Source organism: Cyprinus carpio, chromosome B14 (assembly GCF_018340385.1).
Source record: "Cyprinus carpio isolate SPL01 chromosome B14, ASM1834038v1, whole genome shotgun sequence".
In the NCBI taxonomy this organism is placed as follows: Eukaryota; Metazoa; Chordata; class Actinopteri; order Cypriniformes; family Cyprinidae; genus Cyprinus; species Cyprinus carpio.
In genome coordinates this window covers 7,675,748-7,702,639 of record NC_056610.1, presented here as the reverse complement: position 1 = coordinate 7,702,639, position 26,892 = coordinate 7,675,748, and the positions used below count along the sequence as shown (strand labels likewise).

Below are 26,892 nucleotides of genomic sequence, written 5' to 3'. Positions count from 1 at the left end.
CAATGCAACTTATACATTTCTTATACATAGAAACTGAGTTAAAAACAGGAAAGATTTTGCAGAGATATGCTCATTGCTATCAGCCAGTCAGATGTTAGTATTGAGCTCACAAAATATTTAACCAATCATCATCTATGATTTAGGGGTTGAGGTATGGTTATGGTTAAATTTGATTGACGGGTATTTTTCCTTACAGTAAACGCTGATCCAACAACATATTTTTCTTAAAAAAAATCTTGGTCTTCATTTACAAAATATAGAGTAAGCTTTATGTCAAATCATTCCATCATGCACGATCCACACTGAAGTTTGTATTTATTCTTTGGAGTCTCCAAGTATCAGTTACACACAAAAATTGATAGAAAAAATAAACCAAGAGTTTCTCAAGGCAAATGCTGAATGCTGGCTAGACAGCCTTTAAAAAAAGTTTAAAGGTTATGTTGTGATTTAGTTCTTGACCAGAGAGATTGAGTGGAACTGAGCAGACGTTTGAAAGACATAGAAAGACATAGATGTCAAGCAACATTAAATGTTTTATTAGAAGTTTGAATGACCACAAAAAATAAAGTTTTTTTCCTTGTCTCTTTACCTTTCTCAACTTTTTACTGAAGTTTATTTGTATAACCAAATTAGAGGATTCATTTGAACTCAATAAATAAATAAATAATTCTATCAAAAAAGAAAATTTACTCACCTTCAAGCCATTAAGATTTTCATCACATTTAGCCAAATTTACCATTAAATCGCTTGCTCACCAACTGGTCTTCTGCAGTGAATGGGTGCCGTCAGAATGAGAACCCAAATAGCTCATAAAAACATCACAATAATCCACAAGTTATCCACACCACTCCAGTTCATCGATTAACCTCTTGTGAAGTGAAAAGCTGCATGTTTGTAAAAAAAAACAAAAAAAGCGTTAAAACCTTTCTAACTAAAAAAAAAACTATCTAAAACAAAAAAACCTCTAATCCAAAAAAAAAATTCCTCCAGGAACAAAGTCGTCTTATCTGAATCAGGAGAGAAATATGCACCGATCAAGCAATGTTTACAAGCCAAAACAGTTTTAAGCAGTTTTAAATATGTGATTGGATTTTGAGAGGACAACATGGACTTTGTTACTTGAGGAAGTGTTATTATGGATTATGGACTTTTATTTTAGCCAGAAGCGAGAGTTTGAAATTAAAACATCTTAATAGATTTATATTTCTTACAAACATGCAGCTTTCGCTTCACCAGATGTTTACTGATGGACTGGAGTGGTGTGGATTACTGTGATGTTTGTATCAGCTGTTTGGACTCTCATTCTGACGGCACCCATTCACTGCAGAGGATCCCTTGGTGAGCAAGTGATGGAATGCTACATTTCTCCAACATTTCTTTACTGTGTTCTTTAGATCATGACTTTCATCTTTTATCTCTCTGCTTGTCCGTAAAGAAACGTGTTGCTAGGCAACAGGCCCCTGCAGTCGTGCTGGTGGTGGTTGTTAACAGAGGGTCTCGAGCCAGTATTGTTCCTGAAACGCTCCCCTCCCCCTGAACCAGGAGTCTGAAACACTCTTCTCCAGCAGGAGGAGGAGACAGGCTTTATGAAGGCCACAGCACTTACGGGAAAGAATAAAGAACACATTCCTACAGTCCATCCTAAAGGAATGTTTACGCCATTCTCATTAGGATTCTTTGTAATCTGGAAACAATCCATACAAGAAATTCTGTAAGAATCAGAAGTGATCCTGGTGAAACTTTAATGCTTGTTGGTTTTTACTCTCCTCTAGAGTTTCAGGAGAATCTCATTATTGTCTTAAACTGCAGATTTGCAATTTATCAACATTTCTCATCAAATCATCTGAGCTGCTATTCAAATTCATTATGTGAACTTCCCTGCTAACAAAAATATGTGTTGCAAATGTTCCAAGTTAAGCTATTCAAAATGTCCAGTTTTTTAAATGTTTTATTTTTGGAACATTAAGGGAGCGTTCCATATTATCATTTTGCGAACATAGTAGGAATGTTACTTTTGTACATTTTCTGAACATTCTGAAACGATTAGTAACATTTAAAAAATGTCTCTGAAAAAAGTAGCGTTATTCAAAATAATAAGCGATACAAAAATAAGTCCAGTTTTTTAAGGCCTGGTTTCAGGGCTTAGTCTAAACCAGGATTAGACTTTAAATTAAGACATTAAGGAAGTTGGTCACACTTTATTTTAAGGTCCAATTCTCGCTATTAACAAACCATTAAGTATGACTTTTGCCTAAATAAACTAAACCCCTAATTTGGCTGCTTATTAATAGTTAGATAAGGGGGTTGTTAAGTTTATGTATTGGTAGGATTAGGGTTGTAGAATATGGTCATGCAGAATATGTGCTTTATAAGTACTAATAAACAGTTATGATACTCTTGTTAATGGCAGCTGACTGACCCCGAAGAGAAGAAATCGTTGAATAAAGTTGTTATTTTTGTTGTCTTTGCACACAAAAAGTATTTCGTAGCTTCATAACATTACGGTTGAACCACTGATGTTACGTGGACTATTTTATCGACATCCTTTACTACCTTTCTGTACCTTGACCACGATAGTTCCATTGCTGTCTAATTTGTGTTCCAAGGACAAACAAAGGTCTTACGGTTTTGGAACAACATGAGGGTGAGCAATTTAGGACAGATTTTTCATTTTTGGGTGAACTGTAGTTTTACATACTAAAGTGTTACAAAGACATTTTTAAAGCGAAAAATGATAAACATAAAAAAAACTTACAAAAATGTCAATCCAAAATGAAATCAGCAAAAAAATAAGCACAATGAAACAAATTAACAGCAAAGACAGATTTTAAGATATGTCAGTGCAAGTTGCTATCACTTAAACCTTGTCTGTGAAACCAGGCATAAATGTTAAAATAAAAAAAGTATTAGTTATGTGAACGTTAAGGGAATATTCCATTTAATTGTATTGCAAACATTATGGGAATTTTACTTTTGAATGTTTTCATGAACATTCTGAAACAAATAGTGACATTTCAAAAAAGGTTTTTAAAAAAAAAAACATTCCATGAGCCCTGTATGTTTTTATGCTGACATTAATAAAGACCATATAACGCTGAGCAAACATTCTATTAACGTTGCTGTTTAGAACTTTGCGACAACGTTCTCTGTTAGCTGGGTAGTGACTCGTTTGAGCCTCTTTTATTTTAGGAGAAACAACAGTGATACAAAAGTTCTCAGCTGTGTCTCACTGAGATTGTCCTGTGGTCATGTGATCTGTTAGAGGGGTGTGATGTGCTATATTGCTCTGTTCTGAGGTGTGTGTGTGTGTGTGTGTGTGTCAGGGCCCCTCTTTTTCTTGTTTCCTTGGTCACACTGACGGACACACACACTCTCACTATGGCGGCCTCAGAGACATGCAGCTCTGTTCCAGAGTCTCCTGAACCAGAGTCCTGCGACGGACCGCAGCTAGACCAGAACCAGACCCTGCAAAACCAGAACCAGAAGAAGGAGGAGGAGGATGAGGACGAGGAGGATGAAGGATCTGAACTCCAGGAGCCTTCAGACCCGGAGTGTGTGGAGGAGAGATTCCGGATCGACCGGAAGAAGCTGGAGCTCATGCTGTACGGTCAGTGTTTGATCGATGACGGTAATCTGTCATGGTTTTCTGTTCAATTATTCCAGAAGCTTCATTAACCTGTGCATGCAAATGAAACCACCTGTCATGGTTTTCCAGCAAAATGTCTTTCTGAATGCACTGAGATGTGATGTTAGGGAGCATTAGATGGATGTGGCCCGTTTGTGTGGCACTTCTGCTGTGATGAACAGGTTTAATGGTCTGTTATCATGAGCTGTCCAGGAAGATTCTGGAGTCGTGTTTAACCTCCCATGATTCATCAACACGAGCTGGAGTTGGCATTCAAATCCCTCAGAGATGAGAGCGAGTGACAGATTGAGCTTGTCAGAGAGGAAAGCAGAGATGTTTTTGTGCTGATCTGGTATAGAAGTTCAGAAGTTCTCCTTCAGAGCTCATCGGACTTATTGGAGGAGTTAACTTTAAGATGAACCTCACATCAGATCTTTCACCTAAAGTTCCTTAGAATTAGAAACAGTATTGTTTTTGAAAAAAGGTGCCTCTGATTTGAGGAATCGCTTGTGTCTGGATCTCAAACGCTTGGACTTCACACACACTCCACTTTAACAGTGATTCTTGCTTCAGTCGTCGGTGTTTCTGCTCATTGTGTCTTTAGTTCGCTGTGTTTGCTTCTTTCACAGGGAGGTGAATTAGTTTTGCGTCAGCATCGGTTGCTCTAACATAACTTTGCTGTTTGACGCCGTTTCTCAGAAGCAACTTTGGGGGCTTTTTCTTTTACACACACACGCACACACACACACACACACACACACACACGCACACACACACACACACACACACACTCACTCACACACGCTGGTTGTTCAGTCATTCTTGCTTGCAGAGCCGTGTAACCCGTAGCGATGAAGAGCAGTTAATGAAAGGAGGGATGTTCACCCTAACCCTGTAAATGTCACTCTGGGGCAAATGTGTTTAACTTTACCACCCTCTCACACACACACAGACACTCTCCATAGGCGTAATGGTTTTCAGACTGTACAAACTGTATTTTCTATCTCCCCTAGGCCTAAACCTACCCCTCACACAAAACTTTTCAAAAACTTCATTCTGTATGGTTTATAAGCTGTTTTCCTCATGGAGACTGAAAAAAAGGTCCCCGCAAGGTGAAAAACTGCTGGTATAACTATCCTTGTGGAGACATTAGGTCCCCATAATATAAGGAGTACCAGGTACACACACACACACACACACACACACACTGCCTTTACATGTTTGAACTCTGTTTGAGACTAGATGTTTGTGGTGTGTAGTTTATTTAGATATTTATCAAACCAATAAATAAAAACACACTGTAACTTAATTTATTTTTTTGTTTATTTCAGTAACATTTACATTTTCAGTAAAGCAAATCAAGTATCATATAGCCTATTTATTGTCTACATAAAGTTTCGAATAGATGATGTTAAAACAGAGCACAATATGAACAAAATATGCTTTTTTGAATGCAAAACATGCAATATAATTAAACCATTTAAAAACGTAAAAAATTTTGTAGTATAATATTTAAATTCCATTTATATTTTTTATATTTTGTATCGTGTATAATTAAAGATATTTTATAAAATATTTTACAAAATAAATTTTGTTATAATGTTTTAATATGAAATATGGTGTATAAATCTTTCCTTCTCTTTGTCTTTAGCTCCTGCAGAAGGTTCTGGACTGTCAGGTGAGGAGTTCTTCCAGAAGGTAAGAAACCGGAAGATTTCTAATAAACATCTAATATTATTGATATTATTATTGTCATTTATATTTTATTATATTTTTTGTTAATATTTAAATATATATATATATATAGTAAGTTTTACTCATTTTTGTGTCATTTTTATTTTTTATTATTAGTTTTAGATTAAAGTCTAATCTAAATCTAAGTCAAATACGTTTTATATATTTAATTTCAGTTTTTGTATATTTTATTTCAAGTAATGAAAATGTGTTTTTTGGTTTTAGTGGTTACCTATAATGACTCTGATATGAATTCATCTTTGATCAGCTCCTGATATCAAAACCACTCACATCTTCAAACATCAACAAACGTGTGCATGTGTTTGTTGAGATCCTCTGGTGTCTCAGTATGAAGATCACATACCGATTTTTTTTTCTTCTCATCTTCTCAGTTTTCTGGTCTTTTGTTAATTAGGGAGAAAGAAAAAAGTCACTGAAGTGACAGTTTTCTGGTCTTTTGTTAATTAGGGAGAAAGAAAAAAGTCACTGAAGTGATTTTGTCCCAAACACACAGAACAGATTTGCCTTTGTGAAAGCAAAACTAAGAGCTTTGAGATGCTAATGAGCCATTGTCTATGTTGAATGGAGGATGTGAAGATGCAAATTGAATGTCTTTTGAACGTGAGTTTCTCTTCCTCACACACTCATTGTCTCAGGTGATGAGAGAAACACACACGCAGGTGAAATGGCCATCCAAGCTGAAGATCGGTGCCAAATCAAAGAAAGGTGAGTACTGTCACGCTCCTGTCATCGTTTATTCACCCTCATGTTGGTCCAAACCTAAAAAGAGACGTTAAATGTCCAGGCTGCTGTTTTACATACAATGACCAAAAAGTTCAAAAGCACCCATAAAGGGGTCATAAAGGTCACGCAATGCATTTTCATGCCGCAAGTCTGAATATGCAGATGATGTTTAAGCTAAAGTCATATGGGTTAAAGCCCAAAGTCTGCTTTGGTTTTTATGCACAAACAAGATTAATCTTGGGGACATAATTGTCCAGAAAGATAAATATGACAAAACCTTAGTTCTGGGACATATACAGATGTATTTAGAAAAATGACTCATAAATTATTATTATTATTATTAATTTGGATTTTTTTTTTTTTTTTACTATAAATGCAAAATGTTCTCTTTTAGGGTTTAGGTCAGTTGATATAAACTAAATATAAAACATTTATGTTAATTGAAATAAAATTACCATCTGAAATCAAAAAAAATAAATCTTAAAAATAAAATAAAAAAAATAAAATCAAAAAAATTTAAAAACAAAAATAAAAAAAAAGAAAAAAAAACAAAAAAACTAAAAAAAAAAAATAAAAAATGAAAAACAGACCTGTATTTTTATTTTTGGGGGGGTATTTTTATTTTTTTGGCGTCTGTAGTTTTTCTCAATTGGCCATTCCCAGCGAGCTTGATTGACAGGTGATCTGACCAATCAGAACATGGATATCATGTGCCACCGCTGCTATCTGCCATCTTGCCTGACATTTACAGCCGGTGTTGTGCCCATTTTCGACCCCCTGCCAAATTTTTACCCCTCTTGTTGAAATCTGATTGCCTAATCCTATAAAACCATCACCCTTACTTAAAAGTAAAGCTATTTTTAAAAATTACATTATATATATATATTTATATATATATATATATATATATATACATATATATATATATATATACATACAATTTGATATATTTTATATATGTTAAAAAAAGTGACAAAAATGCACAAACCTTGCTAAAACTTAAACCCTAGACATATTTAAGGGTGTTCACACTTAAATAAACTAAAATATTAAAGATGTTTATATCTCCTTTTATTTTATTTTAATTTTATTTTAATTGTTGTTTATTTTATTTCAGATGGTTGCATCTTCATGCACCAAGTTTGAATATGCAGATAATATTTTTAAACCAACTATAAACTAACACAACAAAATTCAAAGACTATCTCCATCAAATAAATAATTTATAACCCCAACAAAAATATAATCCATATATTCATAATATTTTGAAATGTAATGACTATCTCCATCTCCTAAATGATTTTTACCGCTGACAAAAATAAAGGCCATTTTTATGATCCCAATCCACATGTTTTCCACTGTTTGGAGTTATAGAAGTAAAATGCATGATGATTTGTGTATTTCTGTTTAGATCCTCATGTGAAAGTGGAGGGGAAGAGAGCAAACGTTCTGGAGGCCAAACGCAAGATTTTGGAGCTTCTAGAGACTAAGGTGAGGTTTGAGCTTCTTTGACTTCTCTGTTCATCCGTCCTGTGGTGATCTCACAGAAGCCCTCCTGTGCACAGGTGAATAAAGTCACGCTGAAGATGGACGTCACACACACGGAGCACTCTCATGTGATCGGGAAAGGAGGTGGGAACATTAAGAAGGTCATGGAGGACACTTCCTGCCACATTCACTTCCCCGATTCCAACCGGAACAACAACGCAGGAGAAAAGAGCAACCAGGTACTCACTTCCCTCACAGTTGTAGCATACTGCAGTTGTACACACTACATACTACATCATTCATTTGAGTTTTATATAAAAGTAAGTATATACCTGCAGGTGTCTATCGCTGGTCCGGTTCAGGGGGTGGAGTCTGCCAGGAGACAGATCCGGGTCAGTGACTCATTAACATTAATGTCATCAACATCAATATATACAAACCACGTGAATTTATGTGAATTCAAACATGTGAAAATAAAAAAACAAATAATAAAATTATTTTTCTTTTATTTATTTATTTTAAAAAGATTTTTATGTTTGAGATGTGTCTTGGTTATAAATCACCTCATAATCTGAAAGAAAGAAAGAAAGAAAGAAAGAAAGAAAGAAATATCAGAGAAAGAAAGAAAGAAAGAAAGAAGAAAGATCAAGACCATAAGAGGGTTATAATATGCCTTTAGTGAGGTGTCAACTGATATGTATAGGTTGCAGATCACTGAAAACAATATTTTCACTCATTATTATTATCTATAGGAAACAGGTGTATTTTCCTTTCGGATCAGTTTTGGATCAGTTTTGTTTTTTAATATTTTTTCATCTGTTTTAGTTTTTACTTTATTAAGTTTTAGTTATTTTAGCAAGAGAAGAAAACAAAAAAAGAGAAATGTTGCCTTGGCAGCTTTAGCTGAAATAAAATAAGTTTAATTTTTATACTATATTTTTATATTTTATTTTATTTTAAGTAACATTTAATTTTTTTAGTTTAGATTTTTAGATAATGTTAATTTGAATTTATTGATATAATATTACAAATTAATAATAAATTAATAAATAATTTAAAAAAATTGTAACGTATTTATACTTTATGGTCATTTCTATTATGCTACCTTTAACTTGAATGATGCTTTAAAAAAAATATAGTACTACAGCAATGAAATTTTATGACCATTAAGATACTTTAATTTTAATATTATTTTTGTGATAATTTAACACATTTTAATATTTAGTTAACATAATAATTACAATATAAATAATATACATATATTACAATAAATGGTTAATATATAATATCAATATTATATAACATAATAAAATATTAAATTATTATTAATATATTCATATAATATTACATATTCATATAAAAATCTAAAAATACACATTTGTAAAATTTTGTACATTATGCTAGTATTTGTCATGCTACTTTTTATGCTGATTTACATTTTAAAAAATACTGAACTGTAATAATGAAAATCTAAGCAGAATCACCATTATTAAAAATAAAATGTGTTTATAATAAATATTCATTATATTCAGATATATGGCTTTGTATTCAAGATTGATATATTTAGATTCAAATATGTGTTTTACGTGTGTGTGCACGTGAATCTGATTTGCAGGACCTGCAGCCCCCTGGTGCTGACCTTTGACCTGCCTGTGACCCTTGTGGGAGGTGTGGTGTGTGACACGGGCTCGCCGGTGATTCAGCACGTGGCTCAAGCATTTGGAGTGAGCGTCAGCTTCAGGACGCAGCCCAAACTCTACTGCAGCACCTGCAGCGTGAGAGGAACACAGGGAAACGCCGCTGCTGTCAAGGTGACGCTCGCCGTCACACATGGCATAGCGCCGCATGCAGCATCAATAACTGACCTTTGACCTCTGCAGAAGGCCACTTGCGTCCTGATGGAGCTGCTGCTGGGCGCGGAGGCGCTGGCCGGGGTAACAGGGGTGATGGTGAGCACACAGCTGGATGTGACCTCGCAGCAGCACCTGTTCCTGTTGGGTCAGAACGGAGCCAACTTCCTGACCGTCATGCATCAGACGCACACGCAGATCATCCTGCCTGACCTCAGCGCTCCGCAGCACACACCCTCGCTGCTGATCCAGGGCACGGCCGACGGAGTGTGTGTCGCTCGACAGCAGCTCATGGTATAGACCTGTGTGTGTGTGTGTGTGTTGAGCTCAGTTTGTGTATGTAATGTTCACAAGAAGTGAGATACAGGGTTATTTTGGTGTTAAAATTCTACAATAGTTTTATTAATATTTAAAAAAATATATTTAATTTTTTAATTTTTTAATTTTTAAAATAAATAAATGAAAATTAGAAATGTCGCTGTGTCAACTAACTGTAATAATAAATTGAAAGAGAAAAGACTCTAAGTCTTAAGTTAAGTTTATTTTAAAAAAAATCTATAAATACAAAATGTTTTTAGGCTTTGGTTTCATCCAGTTGTGTTATCATAAACTAAAAATAGAATTAATAAAAATAGATCAGAATAAAATAGGAAAAAATAAATGATAATTTAAATAAAATAAACTTTGATAGAAATAAAATAAAGTATACATTTTTTTTGTGCTGTCAAACGATTAATCGCGATTAATTGCATCCAAAATTATGTATAAATACACACACATGCATGTATATATTTAAGAAAAATATGCAGTTTATATACTGCATGTGTTATTTAAATATAATATTAATTATATGAATATAAATATATACATGTAAATATTTTCAAATTATATACTGCATGTGTGTGTATTTATATTATACATAATAAATCTACACAGTATACACACATATATATATAATGGTAAACACTGTTTATTTACTCGGATGCGATTAATCGCGATTAATCGTTTGACAGCTCTAAAACACACACATATGCACATGCATATATTTACGAAAAAATATGATATGCTTAGTTAAATATATTGGTATATAATATAAATTCTCTGAATATAATATATATGCATGGTGAATACATGTAAATATTTCAAAATATATACTTTATGTGCGTGTCTTTACAGTATATATACATAATAAAACAAGTAGTAGTGCTGTGCAAATTATTAATCGAAATTAATCGCATCCAAAAGATTTAGTTTACATTATATATGTATGTTGTATAAATGTTATTTTATTTATGTATATATAAATACACACATACAGTATATATTTAAAATATTTACGTTATACATTTATATATCCATATATTCTTATATTTTATGTCGTGATAAGTTTAAAATATAATTTAATATATAAACATAACAGATTTTCCCTTAAATATATACATGGTATTTATGTATACCTAATAAATAATACACGTATATCACACATATATTATGTAAAAAAAAAAAACCTTTTATTTTTGGATGTGATTAACCATTGAGAGCACTAAAATAGAGAGAGTTACTATATATATATATATGTATAATATAATAGTATGTATAATATAATAGTATATTACTGATACTGAAATAACACTGGGTCAGTCTGAACTCATTATAATTAACAGGTAATTTCTCCCAAAGTGCTTCTTTCACATTCATGAGTTTTATTATTTTCAATGCAATTACATTTCGAACAGTAGTAGACGAAACAAAATGACTATATCACCACATCAGCGTTTATGCATGTCTAATGGTGTGTGAAGAATTTTCTATCATTCAGACATTATATACTGTGGCCCCAGAAAACATGTACAGTGTGTCCCAGTTACAAAAGTCTAAAAGTAATTGCATTAGGAAATATCAAAGCAAATGTCGTTTAATGTGAAAATATAGAACACAAACACCCAATTCTGACAGGATTACAACACACAGTATGCTTAGAGTACAATAAAACAATAGACATTTGTCATGAAGTACATTTCCTCTGCGATGAACTGAATGTGACACATCTGGATGAGACTATATCCATGTGTTGGTCTCCTGCTGTGTGATGTGTGTGTGTGTGTTTCCCCATTCAGGACTGTCTGCCCGTCTGCCCATGTTTTGATTTGAAGGATGAGGGAGAGTCTGACCCTCGGAAAATCGCTCAGATGAATGCACCAACCTTGGTGTTTTTATCAGCGTCAACACCCAAGGTCAAGCAGACAGCAAGGTACTGCAGCACAGCTCCCCACAATGCACCTGTCACCAAAAACATGCATACGAAATTTATAGACTACAATTACGGTTTCATACTTTACTTTCTAAAACCCCAGTCATCATGTTGAGGGGCCGTTCACACTGACAGCAGTGTAAACTCACTGCATTCATTACCTTCACATGTTTCATCATTTATATTTTTGGTTCAAAGAGCGTGGGGGGGTATGGGTCATATTTAGAGCAAAAGCCATGCATAGGCTCATTATTCACCAAAAAAAAAAAAAATATGACACCTTTCAGACACTGCTGGACCATACTGTTCTCAATTGTACTATTCTATGAGTTTAAGATGCACTAAACACAATGTTTTAGTTAGTTTATGGCTAGGCTATGGGGTGAGGAGGGTAGTTTTAAGATGTTGTTCCTCTTTTTTTTCTTTTTAATAAATTTATGAGAGTTTTCTAAATTCTGTTTTCACTTTGTCATTGTGAGGTACCAGAGTGTAAGATTAATGGGGAAAAAAAAAATTAATTTAAACCAAAATTGCAGTATCAAGCCGCAACATAAAATTGAAAAAAAAAAAAAGTGAAGGGGGTCTGAACACTTTCTGAATTCACTGTACAATTATATTTTTTTATATTGTTATTTATTATTATGATTTTTTATTTTTTATTTTTTGCATATGAGGTGTTAAATGGTAACTCTTTAAAGTGTTTGTTTCCAGTCGGTGGTTGGTTCCGTTAAAGGTTTGGAGAGGAACATTGGCAGTCTTTAATTGAGGCCAGACGTCTGCTGCTGGGCCTGGGACTCCACTGAGGTTTCCATGACGACCAAGAATGTGGGGGGTTCGGTCGAGGTGACCAAGACCCCGGTGGGGGGACCCTCTGGGTGGCCAATAATGGCATCACAAGCTACTGGAATCAATGTTTGCTAAATGGCAGCAGCTGTGCGTGCCTCAAAATGGAGACAGGTGGTGTGTGTCCCTCTTTAGTTTCACATTCATGCTTGTTTGTTTTGCTAAATGAATGGTATGTTTTTTTTGTACCCACTCTTCATCTTTTGTGTCAAATCTTCAGGTGCTGTGCCCTCTCCTGAGGCCATGATTGGCTCTCTCACCGGCTCTCTGGGTAAAGCCCCCGCACCTTGCCTTCACTCCCCGGATTGCGGTACTGTTTCCTCAGAAGATGGACGATAGGAATCAAAGGGAGTGGAATCCAAATTAGAGAAAGGTTTTGGATGAAAAACATGATGTTTTATATGGACATACTAGTGTACTGTAACTGTGATTTATAATTCACCTTCACCTAATCTAAGGGGAAAAAAACATGTGTTTGACCCCCCATAAAATTTCCAATAAAATAAAATAAAAAATTAAATAAAATAAAATACAAAAATAACATAAAATAAAAAAAATAATTTAAATTTTTTGGTTTATTTTATTAAAATTATTAATTTACTAAAAAAAAAAAAGTTATTATTCTAAATTTAATTATATTATTAAACTTATTTGAATTTTATTTTAAGTTAAGTTATTAAAAATCAAAATGTATTATACTATTTTTTAAATATTAAAAAAAAAATTATAAAATAAAACATAGCATTTAAAATGGTATTCATAAAGATCATAGGTGTTGGTTATTATTTGCTGCTTTTAATTTTCATGCTGATTTAAATAACACTTAAAATATTATTAAATATGAATATTATTATTAATATTTATTGTTAAAAATATGTTCAAATGTTTAAAAATTGTAATGAGAATTATAAAAAAAAACAAAACATTGGGGGGGAATTACCAACACAAACTGTTTATAAACCTGACATTTTTTCAGAGTTTCATTATATCAGTAGAAAAAGTGCGAATAAAAAAAAAAAAATATGCTTGACTACTAATAATAATTTCAAAATTGTCATTTGAAATAAGGTAATTCTGCCTTTTTTTTCTAACCATGCAAATTGCATTTTTGTTGGTAAAATGTTCTTTTTTAAAAAAAAAATTTGGGTCAGTCTTAGGTCAAAAACAATGAGTTAAAATTGAGGGGGAATTTTATGTAATTTTTTTCCAGTTCCTTTGACACTTTGCAAATGGAAGAAAGTTCACTGTTACGGTAACTAGTAACCAGTAAAAAACTTTGATCATGTAAAATTGTGTCAGATTCCAGAGACTGAGGGATCAGCCGACACAAGCAGAGAGATGGGAGGGGGAGAAGGGTCCCTTTCCCAAGTCCCACCCCAACAACATTTTGCGGGAGTCACAAGAGGTTTTCAGAGGGGAGGTTCGTCCGTCAAAAAAGACTGTGCTGGGTCTTTTCGGAGGGAGGAGGGGGCAGCCAAATCAGAAGGGGGCCTTGGAGGGAAGCCTGAAAACCCGCTGCTCATTGAGGAAAGCCGGAGAGGTAAAGACCAAAAAAAACTGTCCCTGAAAAAAAACCAGAAAACAGGCGTTTGGGTACAAGACAGGGGGGGGTGGGGGGGGGACAGGGGGCCGACGATGCCTCTGGAATTCTTGGTCTAGAATATGAAATTTTTTACCAAGCGCACTGGAAAAAATGACTCACCGAGGCTCTCATCCTTCGTCTTGTGGTGTGTGTGTGTGTGTGTATGTTGTTGGTGTGGTGGTGTTGTGTTTTGTTGTGGGGAAAGAAAAGAGACCACGGAGTTTTCCAGTGAAGCGGGAGAGTGGAGGGTGGGGATGGGGTTTTTTTAGCATCTGAAACAGAGACAGGGGGGGGACAGGGGGACGCTTTGTAGTTTTTTGAGAATATTCCCATTTCTGTGGGGACACTAATAAATGAGGTAAAAAAAAAGCACTTTTTCACATTTTTAAAAAAATCAAAAAAAACCAAAACCTGCTTTGTTGTAAATGTAATGTGCATCTTCTGTATGAGTAGTTTTTTCAGAAAGACTTGTCTTGTCCAAGATTGGAGCTTCTCCGGGGTGACAAATTGCACACAAATTAAAAAAAACTTCGGGTCTTTTCTTACTGGGTTTTATTGGAAAATGTTGTTTTTTGGGTTTTTGCTGTTTTAATTTGGGAAACACCAGTTTCTTGAAAAATCATCTGGAATATACAGAGAGAAAAAGAAAAGGGCTTTTCTGGCAAACTCAAGGTTGAAGGTTTGGTATGTTTTCTTTTAAAATCGTGAGAGGCGGTAAAAAAACAAACCAGGTTTTTGTTGGAAGGGGGGGGGACAAAAAAAAAAAACACAAGAAATTGACTAAAACTTGATATAAGCATAATTTATCGATAATAATATAATCCAGAATTTATTAATATTTTTTAAATATAATATTTATACTATAAACATAAAACAACCATAAAAAAAAAAACATTTAAATTATAAAAAAAAAAAACCAAATACGAACTAACAATTAAATAATAATATCATAATTAATATTAGAACATTAAACCCCAGAAAACAACTAAACAATGAGAAACATAACGCGTAAACAATAAAAACCATTTAAAAAAAAACATAACAGAAACACACAATAAACATCACATACAAATTATTAATATAATATGACAAAAATATATTTATTTTTAGAAATAAATAAAAAAAAATTAAAAAGTAATCGTGAATTATATAGGAAAATATAAATATTTACATAGGAAAATGATGAAAAAAGGTTAAAATTATTTAAAAAAACCAAAATTGGTGAATTTGGCAGTGTGGGGCTTCTATATTTATTGATACGTAAACACATTCTTGTTGCCGTTGTTTTTTACTAACTACTACTTACTAACAGGTCCAAAATCTAGGGGAAAAAATATATCAAATAGTGGTTATAAAAAAATTTAAATTAGGTTAATTATTAGATGGAATTGTGTTGGTATAATTTTTGTTCATTTACTTATAAAATTTTTTATATACTTTTTATATTTTTTGAAGTAGTGATTAAGAAAAATTATATTTTTTTCATAATTTGTTATAACTGTTTTATCATTTCCTTTTATTAATGACCTATTATTTTTTACTGGCCCATATTTATGGAATAATTAATATTTATTTTGTACTGGTTTGGACAAAAATTAAGTTAAAAATCTTAAAAAATTTATTAAAACAAAAATTAAAAAAATAAAAAAAAGATAATTTGATTTTAAACTGGTTAAAGTATTTTATAAACATCACGGGGTGCCAATTTATTATGTATTACTATAGAAAAAAGGAAAGCTTCCTGGGGGCAAAACAAACCTGAGGGGTATTTGTTTGTTTTGTTTTATTTGTTCCAGGAAGGGCTTAAGTGGCCCAAAAATGACCAATTTTGAATAACTTGTGTTTTCACTAATGCTATTAATATTTACTTATGTAATAAAAATTATATCTTTTATGCTTATTATACTGAATTATTAGATATTTATTAATATGCTGATATATTTCTATTTATTATTATTTAGGTAGTAATTTATAATTATTATTATTATATATTATATTATAAAAAATAATGTTGATTACTCGTATATTACATAGATAAGTTTGTTTAAACGGGTTGTTGTGCGGGGCCCTAATGGACGGTTTCGGAAGGAAAAAAAAAAATTTAACATTGAAGGTTTTTTGGGTGTTTTTTTGTGAACAGTATCTATATTTAAAGTTAATTTGGTAAAATCGCATTATTTTAATCCAGGAGGTTGTGTAAGCTTAGTCAAGGAATTTCAGCTCAGCCATATTTTACAGGGGGGGGGGGGAAACTTGGTTTTTCTGTTTGCAAAAAAACATGTTTCAAAGTTGGGCTTCACAATTTAAAAGTATAAATTTTTTTCGTGTTGTGTAAAGCGGGGAGTTGATGTGTGTTGGTTGTTATACTTTGTGGACGGGATATTGGAAAAAAAAAAAGGCCGTCTTTTTTGAAAAAGTTAAGTGATTAATTCGTCTGTGGTCAAGATTGTTATTTTGGTGGGGGGGCCGTATAGGCTGTACATGGAACTCGTGTTTTTGGCCGCTCTGCAGGGGCCTTCCAATCTATTCTTGGCCCATTTTCATCATTGCTGTCTGTATTAAAAAAGCTCCAAAAAAAATGGAATTTCTCTTGATTAATTTTTAGAGAGGGAAGCTGGGAAGTGTTTGCCAGTAATGTTCCGGGTGAATAGTTGTTATACAAACCCTCCTCACGTTTTTTTTAATATTTAAGGGCGGTTTACGGCAGCAGTTTGGCCAGAAAGAGGGTTGATTAAGAGGGGGGGGAAACCCCATTTTTTCAGCGTAAAAAAACACGGCCTGCCAGGGAATTTTTTTAAATTAATGAGGAGGTGCAGCCCCCTTCCACACCCCACTCTGGGGAATATGTGCAGGGGGGGACCCAGATGGAAAACAGGTCCACACACACAAAAAAAAAAAAACACACGGGGGGGAAAAAGAAAAAAAACCTGGAACCAGCACCAATCGCAGATTTTCATTTGGCTAGACGAGGACGAAGGGACGTGGTGACGAGTGTACCACTACATTCAAAGGCTCGTCTGTTTTGGCCACCCTTTCTTTTTGTTAAGTGAGATACAAGTTGAATTAAATCTGTTTAAACTTTTTTTAACAATTCTTACTATAAATTTTTAAAAAAAAACAAGGGGATTTTACATTAATTTTTTAAAAAAAAAAAAAACAGTTTTCCAACTTAGAAAAAAAAATTGCTCATGTTTTGAAATGTTCAACCAAAAGTTAATGACTAAGAAGTGGGGACACGGGGGGCAAAATAAACTAATTGTGGAAAATTTAAGAGGCAGGTTTTGGAAAAGGTAGAAAAACGAAAACTAAAAAAATTGGTAAAAAATTCCTGTGTAAACAAAAACGTTACTGCCAAAACAAATTTCTTTGTTTTTACGTATTCTATTTATATAGATTAATATTATCTGTTTGTGTGTGTGTTGGTGGTGTGTGTGTGTGTGTTGTGTGGTGGTTGTTGTGGTTTTGGTTGTGATGGGGGTGTGTGTGTGTGGTGAACTGTGTGTTTTACCCAGGGTGCGTTGAATGTGAAAAAAAAGTTTTGTGCGCCCCTTCCTGTATTTTTGGGTTTTTTTTTTTGGAAATAATTTTTGTTCACACTTTAAAACAGATTTTTTCAGAAATCCATGCACAAACAAAGTGTTTAATTATTTTGGCACAAAAAAGATAAACAAAAACCCGGAAAGTCGTTAATTTACCAAAAAAAATGTTTTGGCCAAAGTTTTGGAAATTAAAATGAATTTTCATTTTATTAAGGGAAAAAAAAAAACATCTGTTCCGCAGAAAAAACTGGGGGCCTGGGTGGGGGGGCCCTTACGTCGGAAATTGAAAACAAGGGAAAATTGGGAAAAAAAAACAAGTTTAATTGCCCCCTAAACAGAAATCTAATAAAAAAAACAACATGGTATGTGTCCACCACTTTTGCTGGCAAAATCTCAGCTGCCAGTCAAGCGTTTTGTGAAACAACTGGCCAAAATGAGGAAAATCTTTCCAGGTTTGGCTGTGGGGAGGGAAAAATTGTTTTGGCCCTCCTCCTTCTTTGCAGAATTGTTTGTATTCAGGCCACACATTGGGAAGGGTTTTTGAGCAATGAAATGGGGACTGGGGGGGACTGTTTTATGGGCCCCTTAGCATTCACATGCCGGACTTTTTGGCAAGTTGATGAAAAAGTTGGGAAAAAGTAGTTTGAAAGTTCGTGAACACTTTTGTCGCAAAAGTATTTTTGGTACCAACCCCCCCCCATACCTCGAAAAAGAATTGGTTTTTTTTTTTTTTTTGCTCCTCCTGCAAAATTTAAAAACCCAATCCAAAGTTGCAACGACAACAGCAGTTGAGAAGTGTAACCCACCACAGCATGGAGAACAATGAAACACGGAAAACGCGGGAAAAAAAAGCAGAGTGGGGCACATTATATTAGCAAAACGGGCCGACGGGCAGTGGGCAGATATATAAGTCCAGCGCCCGGTGGGGAGCAATAGGGGTTCAGCTAGCCTTGCGGGTCAAGGGGGTGGCACTTCCAGAAGAAGTCGAAGGGGTACACTGTTGACTTGGCCACTCCAAAATCTTGATTTTGTTTTTCTTGAGACCATTTCAGAAGGTGGACTTGCTGTTGTTTTTGGGATCATTGTCCTGCTGCAGAAACCCAAGTGTGGCTTGAGCTTGAGGTTCACAAACTGATGGCCGGTGGGACATTCTCCTCCTGATTCAGGAGTTGCAGAATTCATGGTTCCATCAGTTATTGGCAAGTCGTCCCGGTCTAAAGCTGCAAAGGATGCCATTTTTTTGCCCAGTCTCCATTCTTATTGTTTTTAAAAACATGAACAAAAAAAAAAAAACACTGACCTTAACTGAAGAAAGTGAGGCCTGCAGTTCCTCAGATGTTGTTCTGGGTTCTTTTATGACCTCCTGGATGAGTCGTCGTTGTGCTCTTGGAGTAATTTTGGTTGGCCAGCCACTGGAAGGTTAACCACTGTTCCAAGTTTTCTCCATTTGTGGATAATGGCTCTGATCGTGGTTCACTGGAGTCCCAAAGCCTCAGAAATGGCTTTATAACCCTTATAAGCCTAATGGCTTTATGACAAATATGCAAAAAGTAAAAACAAACAAACAAACAAAAAAAAAATCAGGAAGGGGGCAAAAACCTTTTCACAGCACTGTATGTATGTATGTGTGTGTGATATAGTTTGCTAATAGGAAAAAATATTTTAAAATAATATATTTATACATATATAAAAGTATGTACAAATATTATATAAAATTATTTTAATTATTATATAATGTTATTAAAAATGTATATATGTATATTAAAATATATAAAAATATAATTTAAATTTGTAAAGCATTTATACATTATAAGTATACTTGTTTTGTTGCTTTTTTCTGTTTACATTTTAATTTTAGTTAATTTTTCATTTTTAGTAATTTGGTTAATTGTTATCATTTTATAATATCTCTATATTTCTTATTCATTTTTATTTACATTTTAGTCTTTAGTTATTTTAGCACTTCAAGTTAAACAAAAAAATAAGAAATTATGCTCTGCCAGCTAATTGAAATGAAATTAGTTGCATGTAATATTTTCCTTTATGTTAACATTTTAATGTTTATTTTATTTACATTTGTTAATTGTCTTAGTTTTTCATTTTACTTTTAGTTAATGATAACCCTGCTACACACTCCAGAAACTGATACAGTGACTTTTAAATAAACTCCCATTTAAAGCACTTCATTCTCACACACACACACACACACATACAGAACACACACACACAACACACACACACACACACACACACACACACAGAGAGAGAGAGACGTGGAAAGGTAGCAGCACATTCTTCTGCATGACTGCTTTTGATTAAGTTGCTTAATTAGGTGGCAGGTGTTAATAATGCAGGGGGATACACACACACACACACACACACACACACACACACACACACACACACACACACACACACACACACACACACACACACACACACTTTAATTAGAGTTGCTGTTGTATGCCAGTGTAAATCTGGATGTGGTTCTGAGTGTGTAATGGTTCCAGGCATTCACGATTTTGTGTGGGTTTCATAATGCCCTGTGATTTAATCTGTGAAAACCTGTGTGTGTGTGATAGCCATGCAGCAGAAGCCCGTGGTGACTGAGGTTCGAACCCCTACAGACACCTGGAGTGGCTTGGGCTTCTCAAAATCGATGCCCACTGACGCTGTGAAAGAGCTGAGAGCCGTGAGCCGCCGCTGCTACAGACCCTACCACAACCAGCAGGTACACACATCAATATTTAATTCACATTTATGCATTTAGCAGCCACATTAAACCAAACTAATTTAGAAGCATAAGCACTTTGTTAAAGAGCCAACAATGTTCGCTCATGCCACCAGACGGGATCAGAGAGGGTGAAGGTCCTGGAAAGTCACGTAATGAAAGAACAACAAAGGTGCTTTGACCGTAGCTGGTGGGAGGAAATCTTTTAGCTTTCTAAATTATGAACTTTTTTTCTATACAAAGCTAATTTGGCTTTTCAAAACTCAGTATCAAAGTTCAGCATGTGCGCCAACACAGTAGCATCACAGCAGTGAGTTTTGCACCCACAAACGCCACAAACGCCACTCACATTTTCTTCATGACATGTAAAATATCAAGTTGTTTTGACAAAGGATAAACCATATACACCAATTTTTGGTTTGTTTATTCGTGTTTTGATTTAAAGTGACAGTAAAGACATTTAGAATGTTACAAAATATTTACTTAAAATATATACTAAATACAAACCTGATACATCACAAAAATAAAATTACAAATGACAGGTATACAAATCTAATAATAATCAGAAATGTTTCTTGAGCAGCAAATCATCATAATAATCAGAAATGTTTCTTGAGCAGCAAATCAGCATATCAGAATGATTTCTGAAGGATTATGTGACACTGAAGATTGAAGTAATGAAGGTGAAAATTCCGCTTTCATCCCAGGAATAAATACATTTTACAATATATTCACATAAACACATTTTAAATTGTAATAATATTTCACAATTTTCACTTTCTTGTTTTTTTTTTTTTTTTTTTTTTTTTTTTTTTTTTTTTTTTTTTTTTTTTGATGAAATAAATGCAGCCTTGGTGAGCAGAAGAGACTTCTTTCAGAAACATTGAAAATCTTAATTATTCCTTTTTTTTTCTTTTGGGATTTTGGGATCTCCTTCTAACATAGAAAAGAGCAGCAAAACATCTGACATAAAGTCATACAGGTTCGAAATAACATGAGTAAATTATGACAAAAGTTTCAGAGACTTCTTTCAAAAACCTTTAAAAATCTTACAGACCAAAACTTTTGAACAGTAATCTTAGCCTTGCCGTAGCAATAATGGAACAAATTTCATCAAAGTTATGTTTCCATGAGTAACTTCAAATTTCCTGAGTGTAAACATATTAAACGCAAGTGTGTGTGTGTGTGTGTGTGTGTGTGTTTGTATTAAATGACAGACTGCACAATTACCCACCTGTGTGAGTGTGTGATTGGTATATGAAAAGTCTGAACAGTCTGAACACACACACAGTCTGAACACACACACACACACACACACACACACACACACACACACACACACACACACACACACACACACACACACACACACACACACAGGTGTCTGTCATTCAGAGCAGTGTAATCATGGAGAAAAGTTTCTGAACTCAATCACAGACGTGTATGAGCACACAGTGAGCAGCACATCCCCCTGCACTTCCTCCCTCATTTCCTCTCCGCTGGGATAATGACACTCTCTCAATTAAAGATCTCAATGGATGCGGTTTAGCGCCGCACTGCAGCACTGATTGAATCTGTTTTTGATTGTTACTGCTGTTTGAATCACATTATTTCTGAGAATAAGTGAAGCCCTGTGAAGGATTCAAATTGAAAAGTTATGAAAATCTGTTTGTGTTGCTTTCTTTCCATTGTGCTTTATCTGTTCGTAAAGGGTAGTTTAATCAAAGATGAATCTTTTGTCATCATTTACTCAAACTTTTATGACTTTCTGTCTGCTGTGGAACACAAAAGCAGATGTTTTGCTACTCTATTCTATGTAATTAAAGCAGACAGTGATCAGGAGGTGAAAAAAAGAGCAATAATTCAGATTTTCAATGTTTATAAAAGAAGTCACACCAAGGCTGCTTTTATTTGATTAGAAATACAGAGAAAATACGTAATATTGTGAAATATTATTACATTTAAAAAAAAAAATGTTTTCTATGTGGATATATTGTAAAATGTTATTTATTCCTTTGATCAAAGCTGAATTTGTAAACATTTAATTTTTGAAACAAAGCTGAAATATTTCTGATTATTACCAATGTTAACAACAGTTGTGCTGCTTCATATTTTTGTAAAAACTGATACATTTAATTTTTCAGGATTCTTTGATGAATAGAAAGTTCAACAGAACAGCATTTAGGAAATCTTTTGTAACATTGTAAATGTCTTTACTGTCACTTTTGATCAATTTAACGTGTCCTGAAGAAAAGTAATGGTAGTTAAGCTTGTAAATGTGTTAAATTGTAATTATATTTCACAATTATTTTTAATCAAATAAATGCAGAATTGAGCTGAGCAGAAGAGACACACACTCTTAAAAATAAAAGTACTTCACGATGCCATAGAAGAAAATTTTTTTGTCCAAATGGTTCCATAAAGAACCTTTAACATCTGAAGAACCTTTCTGTTTCACAAAAGGTTCTTTGTGGCAAAAGAAGGTTGATGGTTCTTTAAAGGACCTTTGACTGAATTGTTCTTCTATGGCATCTCTTGAAGAACCTTTTAAGCACCTTTATTTTTAAGAGTGTACAGTAGTAAAACTTGCTGTGTCACATTTAGGCAAATGCGCTTTTCAGATGTATTATTATTATAACAATAGTTTCACAGAAGAACGAAAGATGTTTTAATTTCTGGCTTTTTAATAAGGTTTTTGTCTGGTTGTAGTCGTGGAGTTCACAGAGTGGAAAGGAACGCGGTTGGAACGGCAGCGACTCGGAAAACTGGAGAGAAAGACGTGGATCTTTGTCTTCATCACCACCTCCATCATCATCCTCGTTCACTCCCTACAGTCTGTCAGCGTCCCGAACAAGCAAGTGTGCTGCTAAAAACTCACCCCTCTGCTCTTTAATTGCAGAGGGTGTGACACATCGTGTTTAATTAGCAGTAACGATTAAATTAGTTGAGCTGCTCATTACACAATTTAATTCTGCCAGCAGCTTTATTTCAAGGTGAAATAATCACTTGTGCTGAAACGTGTCAAGATTTAGAACCTACTGGGAAATTAAAATATTATGAGCTTCTCATTTCTGACCTTTGACCTACAGCTGAGGGATACCTGACCGGCTCTGAGGGCGGGGCATCTAGACATTTGATTGGCAGGTCTCCCAGTCCCTCCCACGCAGACGATCTTATTGAGTTACTGGCACAGCTGGGTCTGGAGAAATATATCGACATTTTCCAACAACAGGAGGTAAATACACAGCCCACACACACACACACACGCACGTCCCAGACGGCACACCCACAGACGCCCACGCTGCTGTTGTCTGATGCATAGCTGGCTCTGAGCGCTTTTAGAAGTCAGAGCACACAGGTTTATTTTAGTTTGCCTGGAAACAAAGTCAAGTCTAAAGGTTTGAGATGGAACTAGTCAGTGAGTTTGCCAAAGTTCAGATCTTTAAATACTCTGAGTTTTGTTTGAGCCAGTTAGTAGAAAGTAAACTAGATTTCCATGAGAAGAACTGTATATTCTGCACTATTTTCTGTCTGTGAAATAAATCAGTATTTACACTACAAAAATACTGAATAACAAACTCATTTATTTTGTAATGTTATTCAATACAAAAATCTAAACATTCCTAAATGAAGATAGATTCATTTGAGAAGCAAAATGACAAATTTATTAGAAAATGTCTAATAAATATCTTCTAATGGGGTAAGAATTATCAAGCTTGTTTTGGCTTTGAATTAAGTTTATTTTTCTGACTCTTTGGCAGATATTTGTTCTTGTTTAAATTATATAAAATAATGTAATTATAATAAGAGAAATATCATTACAAATTTAAAGATAAATATAATTAAATAAGTGTAAAAAGTAATATATATATATATACAAACACACAAACACAAAAACTTTAATATAAAATATAGCACTCATACATACATAAAAAAAAGCTATAAATAAAATACAAAAATAATTATATATATATACACACACACACACATATATATATACATATATATATATATATATATATATATACCCACACACACACACACACACACACACATTATATATATATATATATACACACACACACACATATATATATTGCAGTGTATTACAGACAGAAAAATCAGATATGTGCAGTTATTGCAATGTTTTCATTGTAAAGGTAATTTTGTTAAAGATAATATTGATACTTAATAAATATTAATAAAAGTGTTATTGTTCTTGGAATTGTTTTACATTTTATCACTTTTGAGTTTGTAATAAATAAAGACTTTAATAAATAATACAGCTTTCCTCAACCTTAAATAAAAGAAGCTTATAAAATATAAAAATACAAAAAATAGAAATTAATATAATTTCAATCACCTTTATTTAAGGATGCTTATATATTAGCAGTGTATTACAGATAGAAATTCAGATATGTGCAATTATTTGAAAGTTTTTATATTTTTTACACACATTAATTGACTTTTTTTTAAAAAAGATTCTCCTTGGAAATTTATTATGTATAAATATATTATTTTATTTCTATTATTGTTGTTATGTTTTCTTTGTAAAGATAATATTATTAAGTTATTGTATACAATTCATTGAAGTATTATTGTTATAATTATTTTATTACTCGAGTTTGCCACAGATAGATAGATAGATAGATAGATAGATAGATAGATAGATAGATAGATAGATAGATAGATAGATAGATAGATAGATAGATAGATAGATAGATAGATAGATAGATAGATAGATAGGTGGATGGATGATGATGGACGTACGGACAGACAGATAGATAGATAGAAGAAAGAACGAATGAATGAAAGAAAGATAGATGGATGGACAGAAAGATAGAAGAGACAGTAGGTAGGTAGATAGATAGATAGATAGATAGATAGAAAGAAACATAGAAAAACATATAGATAGATAGATAGATAGATAGATAGATAGATAGTCAAACTGTGGTTGGTTTCTTCATGTTGCTGTAATGACACACACATACTGTGAATATGTTCTCTGGTCTTCAGATCGATTACCAGACGTTCCTGACGCTCTCAGACGAGGATTTGAAGGAAGTGGGCGTGAACACATTTGGAGCGCGACGCAAGATGATCCTCGCCATCACAGGTCACACTCATTAACCAAACTTATACAGAACTCCACTTGAACATCTCAACATATGGTGGATAAATAGAAACACTTGATGAGTTTTCATCTGAAACTTTTCCCCCTCAACAGATTTGAGCAAAAAGAGGAAGTTTCCAGAAGTTTCCAGCATGAAGTCGGGATACCTGGAGGGAGGTGCGAGTGGCCGTCTCCCGCGGATCATGAACGAGGACGGGGCTGCCAAGAGTAACCGCTGGTGATGGGACGATGTGACCACTATAGAGTTTCCTAAAATGCACCTGGGGCCGGTTTGTACTTCCTGTCATGTGGCCCTCGGGGACCAATCAAGTATGACATGATAGATGATTTCCATATAAGACAGAGAAGACAGATGTGCTGTGACTCTCAGAGGAAACATGCAGAGAAGTGTGGACCTTCAGCGTGAACCGACCGACTGCCTGGCCAGAACCCACACTTAGTATGCAAGTCTCTGACTCTCTCTACCTCTGTTTCTCTGTCTACTGCTCTTCTATGCAAAACTTCTTTTCCTTTATATATTGTTCAAATATGAGAATACTTTACGACTATGCTTTAATGTCAGTTAATTTGGGATCTTCCATTAAATGAGAACCAAAAAACACACAGTTTCCTGTATTAACTTGAAGTAATGTTGGATTTTAGAGTTGTGGTGACAAAAATTAATGAAAAAAAAAAAAGTAATACTATATTACTGTAAGCATGCAATGATCACATGATAAATATTGCCCTATAAAATTTGTTATAAAATAATAATTTTAATTTAAATAATGTTTTATAATAAACCTCCATTCAAATAAATACTACAATTATTATTATTTTAAAGTAAATAGTTTTTGTGACAAAACCTTCATTAAAATAAGATATGAAATAATTATTTTAATTTATTTTTGTGACACAGAACCTTCATTGAAATAAATTATTAATTATTATTTTAATGTAAATACTTTTGACAAAACCTTCATTAAAATAAGTAATAAAAAAATTTATTATCTTAATGTAAATAGTTTTTGTGACAAAACCTTTATTAAAATAAAGAAATAAAATCATTATTTTAATGTACATTTTTAATGAAATTAAAATAAGTAATGAAAATTATTCTATACTATTTATAAATAGTTTATTTATTTATTTTTACAAAACCTGCATTAAAATAAATTATAAAATAATCCTTACTTTAATGGAAGTCATTTTTGTAAACAAAACCTTAATTAAAATAAGTAAAACTATAATATTTATTTATTTGAAAAAAAATTTTTTTTGAGACACAAAACCTCAGCCAATAGATGGCGTCCTTTCACTGTCTCTGCCTCTATGAGAGCTTAAATTTTGTGTATTAAAACTCTTCCTGGGAATAATTTTTCATAGGAAATT

The 26,892-nt window shown here is 33.6% G+C and overlaps 1 protein-coding gene across 1 annotated transcript; it reads left to right on the top strand.

The window, feature by feature from the left end:
* Nucleotides 1–3,321: 3,321 nt before the first annotated feature.
* LOC109070502 (protein bicaudal C homolog 1-A-like) lies at nucleotides 3,322–26,122 on the top strand. Its single transcript, XM_042737718.1, has 15 exons — nucleotides 3,322–3,607; nucleotides 5,277–5,323; nucleotides 6,016–6,085; nucleotides 7,515–7,594; nucleotides 7,669–7,830; nucleotides 7,930–8,006; nucleotides 9,216–9,402; nucleotides 9,472–9,735; nucleotides 11,559–11,692; nucleotides 13,835–14,075; nucleotides 20,217–20,387; nucleotides 23,097–23,241; nucleotides 23,477–23,622; nucleotides 25,404–25,503; nucleotides 25,615–26,122. Exons 1-15 carry the CDS (start codon nucleotides 3,379–3,381, stop codon nucleotides 25,740–25,742), a joined length of 2,181 nt encoding a protein of 726 aa, XP_042593652.1. The 5' UTR covers nucleotides 3,322–3,378; the 3' UTR covers nucleotides 25,743–26,122.
* The last annotated feature ends 770 nt before the right edge of the window (nucleotides 26,123–26,892 follow it).

Coding starts and splice junctions, on each gene's coding strand:
- LOC109070502 (XM_042737718.1), top strand. CDS start 3,379: ATGGCGGCCTCAGAGACATGCAGCTCTGTTCCAGAGTCTCCTGAACCA. Junction 5,324..6,015: donor GTGAGGAGTTCTTCCAGAAG/GTAAGAAACCGG, acceptor TCATTGTCTCAG/GTGATGAGAGAAACACACAC. Junction 8,007..9,215: donor AGTGACTCATTAACATTAAT/GTCATCAACATC, acceptor CAGGACCTGCAG/CCCCCTGGTGCTGACCTTTG.